Below are 15,798 nucleotides of genomic sequence, written 5' to 3'. Positions count from 1 at the left end.
CCATCCCCTTCCTCGGCAATTCCGAGTCGGAACGAAAGGAAGCACCACCGAAGCCAATAATAAAACCTATATGGATAAGAATACAACTGAAAGGGGAAGGTCGACGTACTGCACGCAAGAAATCGGAAGTACCGAGTATGCTAAGGGTGTGACACGATATAAACTACTCAGATAAGGATACCAAGGTAGGTGATGATGCTAGAACAGATTTTACAGGTTCTAGATAATATTTAGACGGACGAGAATATCATGATTTCATTGACGAATAAAATTAAGGAATTACAGATACCGACCACCGAGGAGCTAGATTAACTGCGCACTCTACAAAAGCTTTTTCCGCCAATATCAGCCACTCCCACTATTACTGGGTTTGATAGAAAGAGAAGAGCAAATCTCCTTAAAGTCACCGCAGCATCTCGACTGGGTGGTCGTTCTGTAGAGTCACGGTATCTCAACTGATGGGATCTGAAAGTCAATTTGTCGACGACTTGGTACGACAGCTTCGCATCAAGGAAGTCGCGACAATTGCGACAGGCAATTGTATGGCAATTGTAACGGGGCACTACGACTTGTACTGCTTCAGTACAAGTCCACTTCGCACTGCCTCAGTGCGAGTGGTCCCTCACGTCACTTCACGTACACTAGTTAGTGTAGAGGAAGTCTTTCTTTTAATAAAATTGCTTTAAAGAGGGTTTAATGAAAACTGTATAAATATAATTAAGTTCTTCTTGCCTATCTACTTAATACTAACTTAAATATAAACTAATAAGAAACATGTACTAAAAGTCTTATCTGTCTTTCTCTTTGCGCGCGTCCAGCGCTGACTGGACCGCGGAAAAAGTAGATATAATGGTCGATATCTACCAATGGATAAGCCTTTAGAATATTACCATGTAAAGTAATATTCTCCAAATATTCTCTACCGTTTAGATAATATATTAATTAACAACCTTGAAGTGTTATTTTCATGTAACCCGCTACAGCACTGGCGATCATTCACGTAAATTTAAGCATTTATAGGGAATATCACATTAGGTGCGGAAATTGCACCATTTTTTGTCGCAAAACGCGAATCAAAGTTGAAGCTTTCTCTTAAAGCTAGTAAATTGTATTGCATATTTAAGAAAGGTTTTCTGTAGATATGATATTCTGAGCACAATCAAACTCTATATTAGTCAAACGAAAACTTGCAAGATGCGTAAATCAGAACCACGCAATCTTGACTCAATGGCACCGCATACAGAAATTTGCGTCGAGCGATGAAATAATGTCAAGTCGCCAGATCAGGCTTTGATTTTAATTTGTTAAATGTCGAGGGCTTGTAATGAGTTCACTTTTATCACTTGACGATTCGCAACATCCAACACTACCATCGTTTTCTCTCTATACTTTAAATAACACCAACAAGTGAATTGACAGTCATATTGTGAATTCGTGTCGTTCGTCTTTATTGGCTCCCTTAAATTATTGCAATAGTTTTTCGACTCATTAAGCCAAAGCCATTGTCGTGAATGAGTAGCGCGTCGGCCTTAGGATTGACATTAATTGTCTCTGGCGTGAGTGCATTGGTTCTTATTTGTGTCGTAATCTTATGTGCCCGGTACTGCCGGAATTCGGATGAAAGCGTCACGATTGAATTTGTCGATGTGCGCAATCTACAGCTCCGCGAAGACCTCGTGGATACGGTTCTCGACCCTGGCCGCATTGAGTGGCAATGTCTAGTCTGTGCTCACATGAATCATCCAAACCACGAGTTGTGTCTCTTATGTGGCACGTCGATTGAGTTTTCGACCATGGAAGAGACAATTGAGGACCCACAGACCCGTAAACGAACGCGACGTGTAGCCCGAACGACGTTCTTAGGTTCAGACCACACCATGCTATTAAGTTCAACACTATTGGAGAGTATGGCGTCGACTTCTGACACGACAAACGCCCTACAAGATTCTTTAGCGCCAGCGACATTGCAGAAGGCTCAGACGTTACCCATTTTACGACATTACTCTTCTGAAAACGATGCCTCAATTCAACAAGAGCTTGAAACCACAACTACCATGCGACAACGAGCACTACGATACCGACGATTGAATGAAATGCAATTGACGCAAAAACAACGGGGTGCGAGTCGACGACGAATGTGGCAACGTGTGCCATTGCCAAGTGGTGGTTTTGTATGGGTTCGAACCATGGAAGCGTCTACGAGATCTGGCTCTGTCTTGGCACGCGCAGATTCATTGATTCAAAAGATCCGTTCGCGTTCTTTTAAGTTGAAAAGTCCTCAAGCTAGGAAAGAATGGCATGATGAATTAAGTGATCAATTGCATCGTAAAAATGCCGGTTCGATGGGTTTCTTCACGGAATTGAATGCCACTGGCACAGCAGTGGCGTGGCGAAAAACCGATTCCGTGTCGTTGGATATCAATTTGGAAACCGGCGCAATGGGATTGGATTTTGAAGGAATTCTTGCCATGTCATGGCGAGAAAAGAAACGATGGTTCTTAAAACAAGTCACTCGAATCGCCGTGCCGTATACAGATAGTATGTTGAAACTCGATGTCCGTCGTAGTGATATTCTTTGTGATTCGTTGCCGCAATTGGTAGGTCCGAATGTAACGCAGATGATGATGCGAGAGCATTTAAACATTTCATTTATTGGTGAACCTGCGCTCGATGCTGGGGGTGTCTTGCGCGAATGGTTTCAACTCGTGTGTCAAGAACTTTTTAGTGCTGAACGTGGATTGTTTCTAACGACACACGCCGAGGATTCGAGTTATTGGATCAACTCCGAGTCTGCCAAGACCGTACCGGATCATTTGCTGTATTATAAATTTGCGGGACGATTGGTGGGTAAAGCTATCCTTGACGGTCTTGTGCTGGATGTAAGTATGTCGTTGCCACTATTAAAACATCTATTAGGTATCCCCATTACGTTCTCGGACTTGGAATTTCTCGATGAAGAATTGTTTAAACACTTGTGTTGGGTGCGGGATAATGACCACGTAGACGCGTTGTGTGTGACATTTAGCATCCAGACTCCATCGGGGGAAATGGTCGAGCTCAAACCTGGTGGAAACGACTTGGATGTGACGGATGTAAACAAAATGGAGTATCTATCGCTTGTTCTTCGTTATAGAATGCTGGATAGTGTCGCGGATCCATTGACTGCATTGTTAAAAGGACTTTACGAAGTCATTCCAAAGTCCTTACTGACAATTTTTGACTATCAAGAGCTCGATTTTTTCTTAAGCGGCTTGCCAACGCTCAATGTCACAGACTGGCAAACAAATTGCCAAGTTCGACATGGTGCCCACTATAAAGATACGAAAGGATTTTTGAAAGAACTTGAGGTGATTCAGTGGTTTTGGGATGTTGTTGGCTCCTTTACGGATGATCAGCGAGCTCGTTTGTTACAATTCTCCACGGGTTCGTCTCGAGTTCCCGTAGAAGGATTTCGAGCGCTTACGAGTGCTAGCGGCATCGTTCATCCATTCACGTTGCAGATGGTTCCTGTTGGCACACCGCCTGTTGGCATGTGTCCACGTGCTCACACTTGCTTTAATCGCATTGATTTACCCGTGTATGAAGCTAAGGAGGATCTCATGTCGTATTTATCACTGGTACGTCTGAAGAATTGAGGTGGAGTTCCGGCACTGCTGTTCTGACGTATTTGTTGTTATTTCAATCGTTATAGGTCATTCAAATGGAGATAACTGGTTTTGGGTTTGAGTAGAGTAGCTGCATCAGAAGATTACGGGGAGAATTAGCAATACTCAGTACATAACGAATATAAATACTTGTCAAGATTTGTACTATTGTACAACTATGGCGCTGATTCTCCAGAGATATAATGTCGACAGCCTTTCGTATTGAAATCGCTGAGGAATATCGCTTATATGACTTTCGATGACAACAAAGCGCATACAGTCCTTTCCATTCAAGTGTTCATCGCTGCACTTTCGACACCGGACTTGGTTATTAAAAACATGCGTGTGACACGTTGTTGGATCATGCCGGCAAATGTGGGTTTGAAAAGTATCATATCCAAGCGAAACAACTTGCATCGCTGCAGCCGAGAAGACGACACGTCGTTCAGACGCCACATAAGCTATGGCACGATGGTATTGCAGCATGAGGCGGCGTAGAGTATGCAAGAAAAGAAGAGCGGACGTGTCATCATAAAATACATCACTGCCCCATGCATAAAGAGGCAACTTAATCTTATAGCCGAAGGTGTCATGTGTTGTGCTTTAAATTTCGTACCTGGCAAAAAGTATTGATAATGTGGCCAAATCAACTTGATCCGACAAGGTCCAGTCAAATGGAGTTGGAGAATTGCCATCAGTCGTCGAAATCAAGTTACGACACTTCCAATCGAGTACCCGCGGTCGAATGTCACCCTACACCAATTCAAATGCCATAATTTAAATTCAAAGAAAAAAAACACCGTCGACTTAACATACATGAAAATTACGCTCAGCGTTCCTCTGCGTAAGTACAAGAGCATTTTGGTCCGAATCCGTTGCATACACACTGCGACTAAATCGAGAAGCGATGATTGATGCAAAGCCTGTGGAAGAATACGAAATTAATTGTCTTGCCAAGCACATTGAGTTATACCAAAGCCGTACCGATGCCACATCCAAGCTCGAGAACTGTTTCATTGACAAACAATTCCTGATGTACACTCGTCAAAGTGGTGCAATTACATGCAATTAAGCAGAACATAGCCCACCGATGCACTGTACATAAAATCTGCTAGAAGAAAGGCAGCTCGCCAAAGTTGTGTGCCAGCAGTGTTCCACGTGGTTATTCTGTTTACTTCTAAAATGAGTGTATATTCCGTGCCTTTATTAATAGCAACTTGGTCGTTATTCAGTACAGATGATGAGTCTAATACTGGCAATGGCAATGACCTTGTACTTTGATGTCGCCGGTTCTTTTGACGTCGAGGTACAATAAGATCACCATCTTCGTCCTCCTTTATAATTGGTAAAAGCGATACATTGAAGAAAATTGTATTTGCGTCAGTATTTGATGAAGCAACTTGTTGCAATTCCAATCCCACTTCAGATTGCACAATATGTGTATCCAAAGACGGCGAAACAGTCTGAGGTACATCAGCTTGATGTGCATTCACCATAGAAAGTGTTAAGTTACTACATGTTGACCAAAGATAAAGCTGACAGAAATAAAAGATAATGCACCATTGACGTCACTCCAGCCTTTCGTAAGCTGCAACTGTAGCTGCCAATTTAGAAGCTTATCCAAAGGGAGCTTGAATCCTTGTTGAGTGCATTTAGTAGTCGCTACATCACAAGCGGTTTTTAAAACAATGTGAAGTGGAACGTCACCGCGCGACAATCCCGCGAGAGCAGCGCCAATAAACGAATCACCTGCTCCATTTGATTCTACCACTTGCTCTAGACGAGCAGTAGGAATGTGATAGGTCTTCAAGGTTGACATATCGAAATAATATACGCCCTCTGCATCCCATGGACAGATAAATGCTTGCACCTTTTCACGCCAATCTTCATTCCACTGCTGGGCCTGAATACCAGTGAAAAATTCTTTTGCAGTGGATATGCACAGCTTGTCACGTAAGTAATCCTTCGACATGAAAACATAATCTGCTAGTGATGCCAATCTACGTTCGCACCATAATTCAAAGTGTCAGAGAACATTACAATTCAGGGACAATGAAATTTGTTGTGCGTACGACTTTGCGAGAGTCCAAGGATACCGTGGAAACTCAATTTCAATCGAAATTTTTGCTTGAGGTGCATGTTCTCGTAAATGAAGCATCATTTCTCTCACAACTGCCATGTTGCGTCCTTCAAAATGAACCCACACGGGAGCAGTCATATCTTGGCGCTTTTCTTCAAAATACTTTTTCATTTGATTAGCAAACGCTTCAAGCGATAATTCGGCAATTGTGCGGGAGTGCACAATTGTTCTCGACCCAGTTTCTTGACTTGCAAGAATGTACTGCACGCCATTAAAATTGACAAATCACTAAAAATAAGGGTTAACAGAAATAGGCTTACCGATACGGGCATGGAGCCTTCCTCTTCAATGATAGCCAAAGAGCAGTCCACATTAAATGCAGCAAGATCGGCGTGGATGAAAGCGGCGTCAGAATCTTTGTTGGGGTCAGTGGAAGTGCTTAGCCATCGGCAATGACCACCAAGTTGTGAGCAAATGACCTGCGTGTACGAATTAAGTAGAATTCTATATATTATTCAATATATGGTAAGCTACCAGAGCACTCGCAGCGTTGCCGCCTCGACATTTGTACGTATTTAACGATCGCGCCTTGGTGTCCTCTAGCAAAACACAGAAGCTATAAAGAGAATAACAAGAGTCAGCTGTGTTAAATCGCACCTGTCGGGTACGACGCCACTTCATGAAATATATCAATGGCGGCGGTGCCCACACCAATTACCTCCATTATTTTTGACCGCCAAGGAATCAGAATAAATACCTTTGCTTTGCAAGGATTATCACAGGGAAATTGTATGTCGAATTTGGTTTTCTGTATTCATTGATTGTAATGAATTAACGTTTCTTGGCAATTCAAGTAAGCTAGAGAAACGGCATCCACCCTATGTACATCTGAGCGAGATTTTCGTGGGAAGTAGCTTCGTGAATGAGTTTATCAACTTGACCCTGCACTGACAATGGCAATGTATCGGTTTCTGGAGAATTACGGTGCGATGGCAACACACGCGGGCGAAGCGCGTTGCTGAGATTGTATATTCCGCGTAGTCGATCATCGATCGTTTTGAGAACACGACGTGTCTCTTGCTTACTGCGTTCACTCGAGAGTTCAGCGGCACTTTTGCCAGAGCTGGAGCTGCTTTGTATAGCCTTGCCCCGACGACCCCACTCCACAAGAGGATCATGGATAAAGGATTCGAGCACACTGCGCAACGTTGCCTTGTTTTCTCGAAGCAACTCCATCGTCACCTCACTTACTCGTCGGAATACACCCTCGTACCCTGTTATACCAAAGGCATCAATCATATTTGGTGTCAAACGAAAGGGAACTATTTCAGGTTTTGTCAGCTTAAGACCCTTGTCGAAAAGACAGTCAAAATCCACGTGCACGCACTCGCCATTCGTACAATCGATCAGAATGTTTTCTCCGTGACGGTCGCCAAGTCCAACGATGTGCCCAACCATGGACCACACAGCTGCTGATCGCGAGAACATGAGTCTGGCTTCAAACCATGCCGTCGGGTCGGCAAAATTGTTGTAAAACCATTGATGAAATCGTGGCGTAAAAGCCGGCATGGATAGTATTTTTCTGCAATAAAACTGCGCCATAGCTCGAGGGTTATCCGCATATTTCTTTTGCATACCAAGATACTTTTCTTTAAACTCATTGGTTAGTCGAACAGGCTGTATGTATCCTCGCTCGGTCTTGTGGATTTGGCCGATAAGCTGCCGCATGGCCTTCGTGTGACGCACCCACTCCATTAGACCGCTCTCTTCATTTAAGCACACTACAGCGTACGTTCGTAATCGAAGCTTGCGCTTGCGCCCTTCTCGATTTTTCTGCAAGAGCTTGTTGAGCATCAAATTAAATTCCATCATGCGCGCGTCCTTGCGGAGATCGCCATTGTTCTCACGCTTGCACAAAAATGGGTACAACATTCCGTCTGTACCTAAAATTTCAATGCGTTTGGGTTTTTCCTTGGTGAGCATTACATCAGCTTTGTCGCTAAAAGCTTTAATGTAAATTTGTGCGCCTGATGAGAACGCAACATGATGTTCATCGCGTGGAGCAAGTCCCGATCTCGGTAGGATTGTGGTCAAAGCCGCCTGGATTGGCACAAGAATTTGGGTTCGGATACGGCTTAATCGAATGTGAATCTTGCGTTTGCTGTTCTTAGGATCATAAGCAGCCAAGCTGATAAGTTCCTCGGCCATTTTGATTCCTTCTGAATAGCTATCTGCAATCTCTTTCAGCCCATTCGATAGAAATTGCTGCTGGGCGTTTGAAATTATCTCACGCGCACGATTTCTTCTCTGCGGATTTAATGAGCGCGAAAGACCCAGCAACGACCACATTGCTTGAGTTGGGTACGCCATTATCACTTGAATCATAATCCTTTTGACGCCATTGACTACTACCGGATTGGGGTGACAAATGCGCGACGTTACTTGGGGAAAGCACACCAGCCACTCGTAAGCGGGCAAGGACTCTACAGCTTCGTTAACAACATCCATGATATCATTAAGAACATGCTGTTCATTAGTAGACTGACTTTGCCCGACTTCAATTTGTCTCAAAGTCTTGCTCGCTTTGTAGCCTGCTCGTCCACTACTGCTTCCATAGAGAATTTCACCATAATCAAACCACAGAGTCAATAGTCGAGGAAGAGACTGGAATACAAATTTTGTTCCGTGTGCTAGTGCGAACACATAATTTTTCATCAGATTAATCAAATGAGTGTGGAATACTGAATCAACAAGAAGTTCAGCAGCATCGTCACAGCTTATTGAGCCGGAAAGAGCGTCGGGATGGCTCACACTCAGCAAATATTCATAATATTTTGCCAAGTAGAAATAACCTTTCTCCCACGTTGGATCAAAGCGAATGACAGCTTGATATCGTTCAATTACTTTTTGGCCTTGGCGTTGGCTAGACTCCTGCATCCAGTTGGTCGCCAATAGCAAATTTTTGGCGCAAAGGTGACGATCGTCAACATTAAAATCCAGCAGCGACGTGTCAATATCAACTGGCTCGAGTATTTGCAATGCCTCGTACATTCGATCCTGACTTACTAGAAGCTTGGCCTTTTCCGTCAATGCATATAGACTATTCGTTGCTTGAGCATGCATAACGGCGCTAGTGGCTGTTCGAAAGAATCCTTCTTTTCGGGCCAACTTGGCGTATACCAACCAATTCGCTGAGACTTCGTCTTGAAGACCCACCTCGTGCAAAAATACTCGACGGAGTGCGAGTATTGGATCCCGATACTTAAGCTGCGTTGCCATCGCGTCATAGCGCGCATTCCACGGGGATTGACTTTTCCAGAGAACACTTCGTTGTTTCGGATCATCATACTCTTTCGCCTTTTGTAAGAAAATAAAACCTTGCTCTGCTTCATGAAGAAAATGGAGGTCATGCAGAAAAGGGTAAGCGCGCTGGTAGGACTCCGCCGATGCGGCCGCAAGTGGCCCCATTACTTCTAGACGTGCTGCCCTTATATGGCGCTGAAATTCTTCATGCTGACCGCCGTGTAGGCTATGAAGTACACGAACTAGCATCAATCGCAAAACGTCAAAGCCCTTCAGCCGAGTATAAGCAATGTCATCAGATGGATCTTTTAAGGAATGAAGTAACGGGTTTTGCTTTTCAGCACTAAGCAAATCTGTTAAAAGCTCCCATCGTGACAAGCGCCACGAACATTCGAGCGCAAAGGGATACATAGTTGCCATGAATTGAGGCTCTTGTGTCACAATGCCATTAATATGCTGCAAAGCACTTTCAAGGCGCCCAAGTTGGATTAGACAGCCTATCATACCGGCGTAAAGATCGGGTTTGATCTCATTCGGATCTTTCTGTGCATTCTCCGCATGCAAAATTTGCACAGGAGGCTGCATCATGGCAAGTTGACTGAATAGCGGTGTGTTGGCCGGTAACGACTTTGATGATAGGGCAGACTGGACAACTTGGATTGCAAGCTCATAACAAGCTAGCGCGTCTTCCCATTGCGCAAGTTGCTCATAATCGACGATCTGGTGCATCAAATCCGTAAGATTCAAGCCCTCCGCTTGCTCGTCATTTCCAATCCCGCTATGCTGATAGGCATCGTGCAAGCGTCGCAATGAGGCTAAGCCCACTAGCATGTCAGGCTCGTCCACGCTTTTGTATAGCTGCTGAAGATATATGGCATTTTTTGAAACTAGTGAAAGCCTGACCGGGCCTGCCACCTCAATATCAAAGTTTTTTGGTTCTGTCTCTTTAAATTCTTCCTGCCGTAAATGAACTTCAAAGTACTGAATTGCTCGGGCAAAGGCCTTTATTTGATATGCTGCATTTGACAACGATCGACTAGGAATCTCTTTTAAGAACTCTTCTAAGTATTCCTTCTCGTGGTCATCCTCGACTTCAGATGCCATTTCACTGCGTCCAGAAGCAGACGCTTGGCGACTTGCAGCACTGCTACTAAGTCCAAGCTGTTTTTTCTCATTAGTCCAAATCCAGTCATTCAGCTCATCAATGGTCGAAAACATGGTTTGAGAGCATTGATCATGACGACGAAAATAATCAGCAGCGCCATTTTCAATATAGCCGCCATCACTAATGATCGAGTCATTCATAGGTTCTGAATCAGGAGCCATAAGAATATCATCCATGGAGATGCCACAATCCTGATCGTCTAATACTGCCATGACTTCTCGCTTAAGCTCTCTACCGACCTCAGGTCGTCCGGATCGAAGGACATTTTGAATTAGATAAGGAAGCAAAAATCGGGAAATTTGTGGACATGTTGGAAGTGCTGTTCTACAAGCCCAGAAGATCTTCCTCTCAGGGGGCTGAGATAGATATATTAATCGACGGCACCAATTCAAGATCCAATCTTCATATGACGTGCCAAACTTTTCGTAGAAAATAATATCACCACGCGCCAGATTTCCCTTTTTATCAGTGCTTGTTGAATGCCGATTGTCAGATTCAGTGCCATTGCGGTACGAAGATCGACCTCCAGACACAGCGTAATTTGTCGACCAATAGGGCTCGACAAACTGAAGGACATTTTTACGTTCAAATCGTCTTTTCATCCATTCAGGCATCAAAGCACTAGGATCTTGTCGTGGCTGGTGCGATAAACTATCTTTCTTTAATGGTGGCACATTTTGACCACTTTGCTGTGGATCTGCTGTCAGCTCCGCCAAGAATTTGAGCAGTTCTTGAATTGCAAACGCAACTGAGTCCGTGTTTTCAGGTGCTGCACGCAGTTCTCTTACGAGCCATGTCTCGATTAATACACACGCCAAATCTTTTGTCGAATATTCCACCTTTTGATACTGCTTTTCTTTGGCAACCGCAGCTCCTCCTTGAGATCCAGATGTATAGAACATACGAAGTGGAACTCGAGCTCCATCGATTGCCCCTAAAGCACCCAAGCATCGAGCACATAACAGCTTGTTAGGCTCGTAGCTTTCAGTGCGAGAAAGCTGCAAAACAGACCGCACGACGCTAGCAACGGCCTTGTCAATAAAAATGTCTCCTTCATTTTGCATGAAAGCCTCCAACTCAGCGCCACGCACAACAAGACAGCGCAGCAATTGCGTTAGAGCTATTTCACGAACTGCTACATCAAGATGGTTAACGTATGCTGACAGGCTCATTAAATAATCTTCCAAAGGCCGGCAACTAGGGTCTCCATCTTCCTTGTACATAACAACATAAATTTCATCCAGTTCAGGAATAGATGGTAGCAACGGGATTGTTGGATAAAACGCTCTCAAATCGTTTCCTTTTTCAATAAATAAATAGCGCAAAATATTTATCGCCGTTGTCATGCATTTTGCTTGAGCATCGCCTCCAACGCGTGATAAACCGACTTGCTTCGAGCCATTATTTCTAGATATTTCTAATGATTCGATGTTCCAACATTGGCCGCCAGAAACTGATGTATCGTCTAATAGTGCTGCTGAAGCTTCCAAACCGAGGCATGGAAGCAAGCTGACAATAATTGAGCTTAAATTTGCCTCTAAGGCTTTCGTTGATAAGATTCGAAGAAACTTCTCCCATGCCTGAATCGCATGTTTTTGCAAACTTTGGTCTGTAAGACCAACTTTGAGAGTTGCCATGACTTTAGGAAAAAATGCATCGACGACTCCAAAATTTCGCGTACTGCCCGTGTAAACAGCAACATCGCTGTACAATTCGAATAAGCGGCCTATGCATATAATTGCGCGAATTTTGACTATAGATGAATTTTGTCCACTTATTCGGTTGCCTAAATCGGTCATTAACGCCAGAAAAAAGTGGCGAGGCATGCAGCCTTCCCCAAGCTTCAAATTAGCTACTTGATCGATCGTTTCAATTTCTCGCAAATTGTCGTTTAAGCAACTAGCTACCTCTCGAATCGCTCGCTTTGCCATGCGAGATTGAGATCCACCGAGCTCCCATGCCAGAAGATTCATCAGCCGAAGTGGAGAGTGGGTAATAACATCGCGGACAGTTGAGTTTTCCGGCAAAAATTTGAGCAAAAACTCCCATTCCGCCAACCGATTATTATTCGCGACTGCTTGCACTTGATGGATAAGCAATTCTTTCAGTACAAATTCAAGGTGATTTAAAAGGAAAGTAGTAATATTCATCGAAAATTCTTCGTCTGCATTTAAGCCCGCGATACCAATATTATCCTTTGTTTCGTTGTACGCGTCAACATATGCATGCAACATCCGCTCATTTTGCTTAACAACGTATCTCGGTAGAACGTATGATGCACTCGCCGTCAAAAAAACTCTGACACTAACCTTTCCACCCATAAATGTTTTTAAAAACAACTGAAGGGTCTTCGTTTCGAGCAGTTCATCAACAAGTGGAAAATACAGTTCCTCAGAAAAATCTACACACAATTGTCTCCACGATACTTGATGGTGCGCCGTGATACGGCAAATTTGGGTATATGCCATCACAGCGCATTGCATACCATTAACAATCATATACCGATTCCACAAAGACACTAGTCTTAATAAGATCCATATACAATTTTCTCCTCGATCAGAACCTTGCTGCGGGTCACATTGACAGCCAATGAGACCTAGTGTAGACATCAGTGTTGCGTACTCATCATAGTTATTGCTTTCGTCGACCGTCGCTATGTAATCCTCCAAGCGCTCCATCAATCCAGCAAGCCCATCCTTCGCTGGATCAATCATTGCATCGAGGAGGCGTGAATGGTCAATAATCAAATCCAATACCGCCTGGCGTACGGAATCAGAACCATGTTCAAAGCCCGTTAAGAGATACTCCACGAATCGCATGGCAGTCTCATCCTTTTCAAAATCAATTTCGCAATGCTTGAGAATGCTGGACAAAGTGTTAATTCTAACCAAATGTGTGAGCAATTCCGACTTTTCAGACTCGGTTTTCAGAAAAAAATCAGGAGCACTGCCGCTATCGCCCCAAACTATCGGCTCGAAAAGTGACAGTGAAATCGACATAGATTTACAATTTTCAGCAACATTTCGACATTGACAGCTTTTAGTACTGCAGCCACGAGTGTTTCTGTTATTTGCGAGATCCAGCCCATCAGCCAACGCTTGACCATACGCCGTTGCACAAAGCACTGCGCCACATGTTTGTACAATTGCAGATGATATTGTCTTTGAATCTGTTTGCTTAATGCTGTCGCATAACGCTTCCACAATACAAATTATCATCTTCTCTGGAGTACTAAGCGACTTTGCCACAACAAAGTAAGCAATAAGCGGAAACAAAGAAAGATATGAGCAAATATCGGTATCAATTGGCTTTTCTTGCAGAATCCGCTGGTACACAACTTTCCATGGTAAAGCATTTCGCCAGGAGCTCTCATCTACAATTTGGAGCATCACGGGACGAGACCACATAAGATTGACTAAAAATGGGCCTCGAAGAGCCATAGGCTTCTTGAATATTGCGTCGATCACGGCGTCTGCGCTACACAGATATTCGTAAGAAATTTCACCCGAACCCTCTAACTTCGATACGTTGTGACAGTTGTAGTTACGATGGTACAATTTTAAAAATTCCAAATTATCCCAACAGTCTGGTAGAAGATAGAATGTGCCCCGTTCGATGCTGCGAGCAGAGACCTCTTGTGATTGAACACATTCTACAACTTTCGTTAGCAAATCACGGTACTTTTCAAGCTCCTGGTCATCGTAGTAACGCAGCAAAATGATCCATAAGTATAAGTATTCACATGAAAGACCAACGAGCGATGGCGCGTAGGTGTTCACAATTAAATCAACACGCTGAAGAAGAGTTCGATTAAGAGCAAAGCTTTCGAGCCGAAACGAAGCTGCAATGTACCGACGAAGTGGTAAAAGTATTCGCAAACCAGTAGAAACCTCGAGGATAGAACTAGAATTATTGGTGCCGCCACCCTCAATAGAGATTAGGTCAAGAATCCATCGGCCTAACCTTTCCTTCCAGTCAGAATTTTTCTCCCGTCGCAAGTTTAATAATGAAACGTGATTAGCCTCTCCGATTATATGTCGCTTTCGCTTCTTTGGTGTTTTAAAGACTTGACCATTACTTGTCGTTACTGGCCCATCGCTCACCAAGTCTGTTGCAATATAGCGAACTACCTTCGTCAGCACTTCGTTTTCCAACAAAACAAAATGGATATTACTAATGACGCTTGACGTCATTGCTGGACTCAACAATTTAATATCAACATACTCTAGCAGATCAACAAACAATATGGCGGGTGACGCGACATTTGACTGACGTATATAAATGCCTAAGATCGAAAGCGCAGACATCCAAGTCAGTTCGGCGCTCAATCTTTTATCGGGACTTGCTTCATGAATAAGATCCATATTGCCATACACCCACGACTCAAAAGTACGCCACAGGGACTGAGTGGCTAGCTTGGAAAGATGGGTATACGCTTTGCTAATTAGGCCAAATATTTCAGCACAGATCTTAGATGTCCGTAAATTAGCTTCACGAAAGAAATTTGTATTTAAATACAACGTTGCCAAGCTTACAAATCGTCTTTCTGTGAATATACTTGCCTTCAAAATCGTATGCAGCAATCGAAGCGTGCTGTGTGTCATTTTATCAACATCTTGGCTCGATAGCGCGCCGTTTCCGCACTTTATGACAGCATAATCCATTATGCGTCCATTTCTACCAATGAAATATTCTACCAGTTGGCATAGCTTATTAAATGAACGATCACCTTCGAGCATTGAACTATGCTTGCGAATCATCTGATCTACAAGTGCTAGAATTGATTGTCGAAGCCTGAGAACCATACTATACGAAGTGACCTGAATTGATGGTAGCATTCGCTTAAGCTGATCCCTGCGTTCATACAGCTGACTTACGTCTGCAATGGCCATGCACCCACACAACGTTACATTATTCTTCGAGCCTAGCGGTCCATCTGCGTCCTGGTACACGTGAATTGCCGTATCCAAGTAGCATGAAATGCTCGCTCCACCAGGCGACACGTCAATAGCGTCTTTGTTTTCTTCAAGTAAGAAACAGTCCTCCAAAAGTAAAACTGTATCACGAAAGAAATGAATAAATCCGTTCACGTCGTTTAAGTGCAAAAATTGCACCATTTGAAGCGTAACATTGCGCACCCCTTGTTGCGCCTGTCGCATCTTGTCGTTTGTGTAGAACGATATCATATAAAATAGCATTGTTGCCATCGTCGGGTAAGATGGAAAGCCCGAGGCCCCAGGCTTGCGGCCATGCGTTAAGCCCGAGGCGCTCTCCATAAAGATCGACATCGAGTGCGGACATGCGTCACCATTAAGCAGAAGTTTCAAAAGCTGACACAATTCATTCAGCACAGGAACGGCTATATCCGTCGAAAGTGTTGCCACTGGTCGCATAAGCTTCGGCAATAATTTGCGCAATTTGGTTAACATAATCTTGCAGCGGTGAATGGCTTCCGAAGCACTCGAGTCATAGGCACGTTCTTCATGCTGACGCTGATGGACACGCACAAGCTGCAACAAACTGCTAACGTCGCTTTGCTCTACATCCTCAGCGCTTAAACGCGTCGTCATTGAGTGCGCACAAGACGAAGTTGCCACGGCAAACTT

At 43.8% G+C, this 15,798-nt stretch overlaps 3 protein-coding genes across 3 annotated transcripts; 1 reads left to right on the top strand and 2 right to left on the bottom strand.

The window, feature by feature from the left end:
• Positions 1–1,426: 1,426 nt before the first annotated feature.
• CCR75_000957 (uncharacterized protein) lies at positions 1,427–6,448 on the bottom strand (the record flags this gene model as incomplete). Its single annotated transcript, XM_067959062.1, has 7 exons — positions 1,427–4,188; positions 4,261–4,397; positions 4,461–5,644; positions 5,717–5,985; positions 6,045–6,203; positions 6,259–6,323; positions 6,382–6,448. The coding sequence occupies 5 exons, from the start codon at positions 6,446–6,448 to the stop codon at positions 5,149–5,151; spliced, it is 1,056 nt and encodes a 351-aa protein (XP_067818103.1). The 3' UTR covers positions 1,427–4,188; positions 4,261–4,397; positions 4,461–5,148.
• On the top strand, positions 1,512–3,730 carry CCR75_000958 (uncharacterized protein; the record flags this gene model as incomplete). The annotated part of the gene is made up of 2 exons (XM_067959063.1): positions 1,512–3,617; positions 3,692–3,730. The coding sequence occupies 2 exons, from the start codon at positions 1,512–1,514 to the stop codon at positions 3,728–3,730; spliced, it is 2,145 nt and encodes a 714-aa protein (XP_067818110.1).
• Positions 6,449–6,582: 134 nt separating the features above from the next.
• Positions 6,583–15,762, bottom strand: CCR75_000959 (uncharacterized protein; the record flags this gene model as incomplete). Its single annotated transcript, XM_067959064.1, has 1 exon — positions 6,583–15,762. The coding sequence occupies one exon, from the start codon at positions 15,760–15,762 to the stop codon at positions 6,583–6,585; it is 9,180 nt and encodes a 3,059-aa protein (XP_067818109.1).
• Between the last annotated feature and the right edge of the window lie 36 nt (positions 15,763–15,798).

This window comes from Bremia lactucae, linkage group LG6, assembly GCF_004359215.1.
Source record: "Bremia lactucae strain SF5 linkage group LG6, whole genome shotgun sequence".
Taxonomy (NCBI): Eukaryota; Oomycota; class Peronosporomycetes; order Peronosporales; family Peronosporaceae; genus Bremia; species Bremia lactucae.
This window is presented reverse-complemented; position numbering and strand designations above follow the sequence as displayed.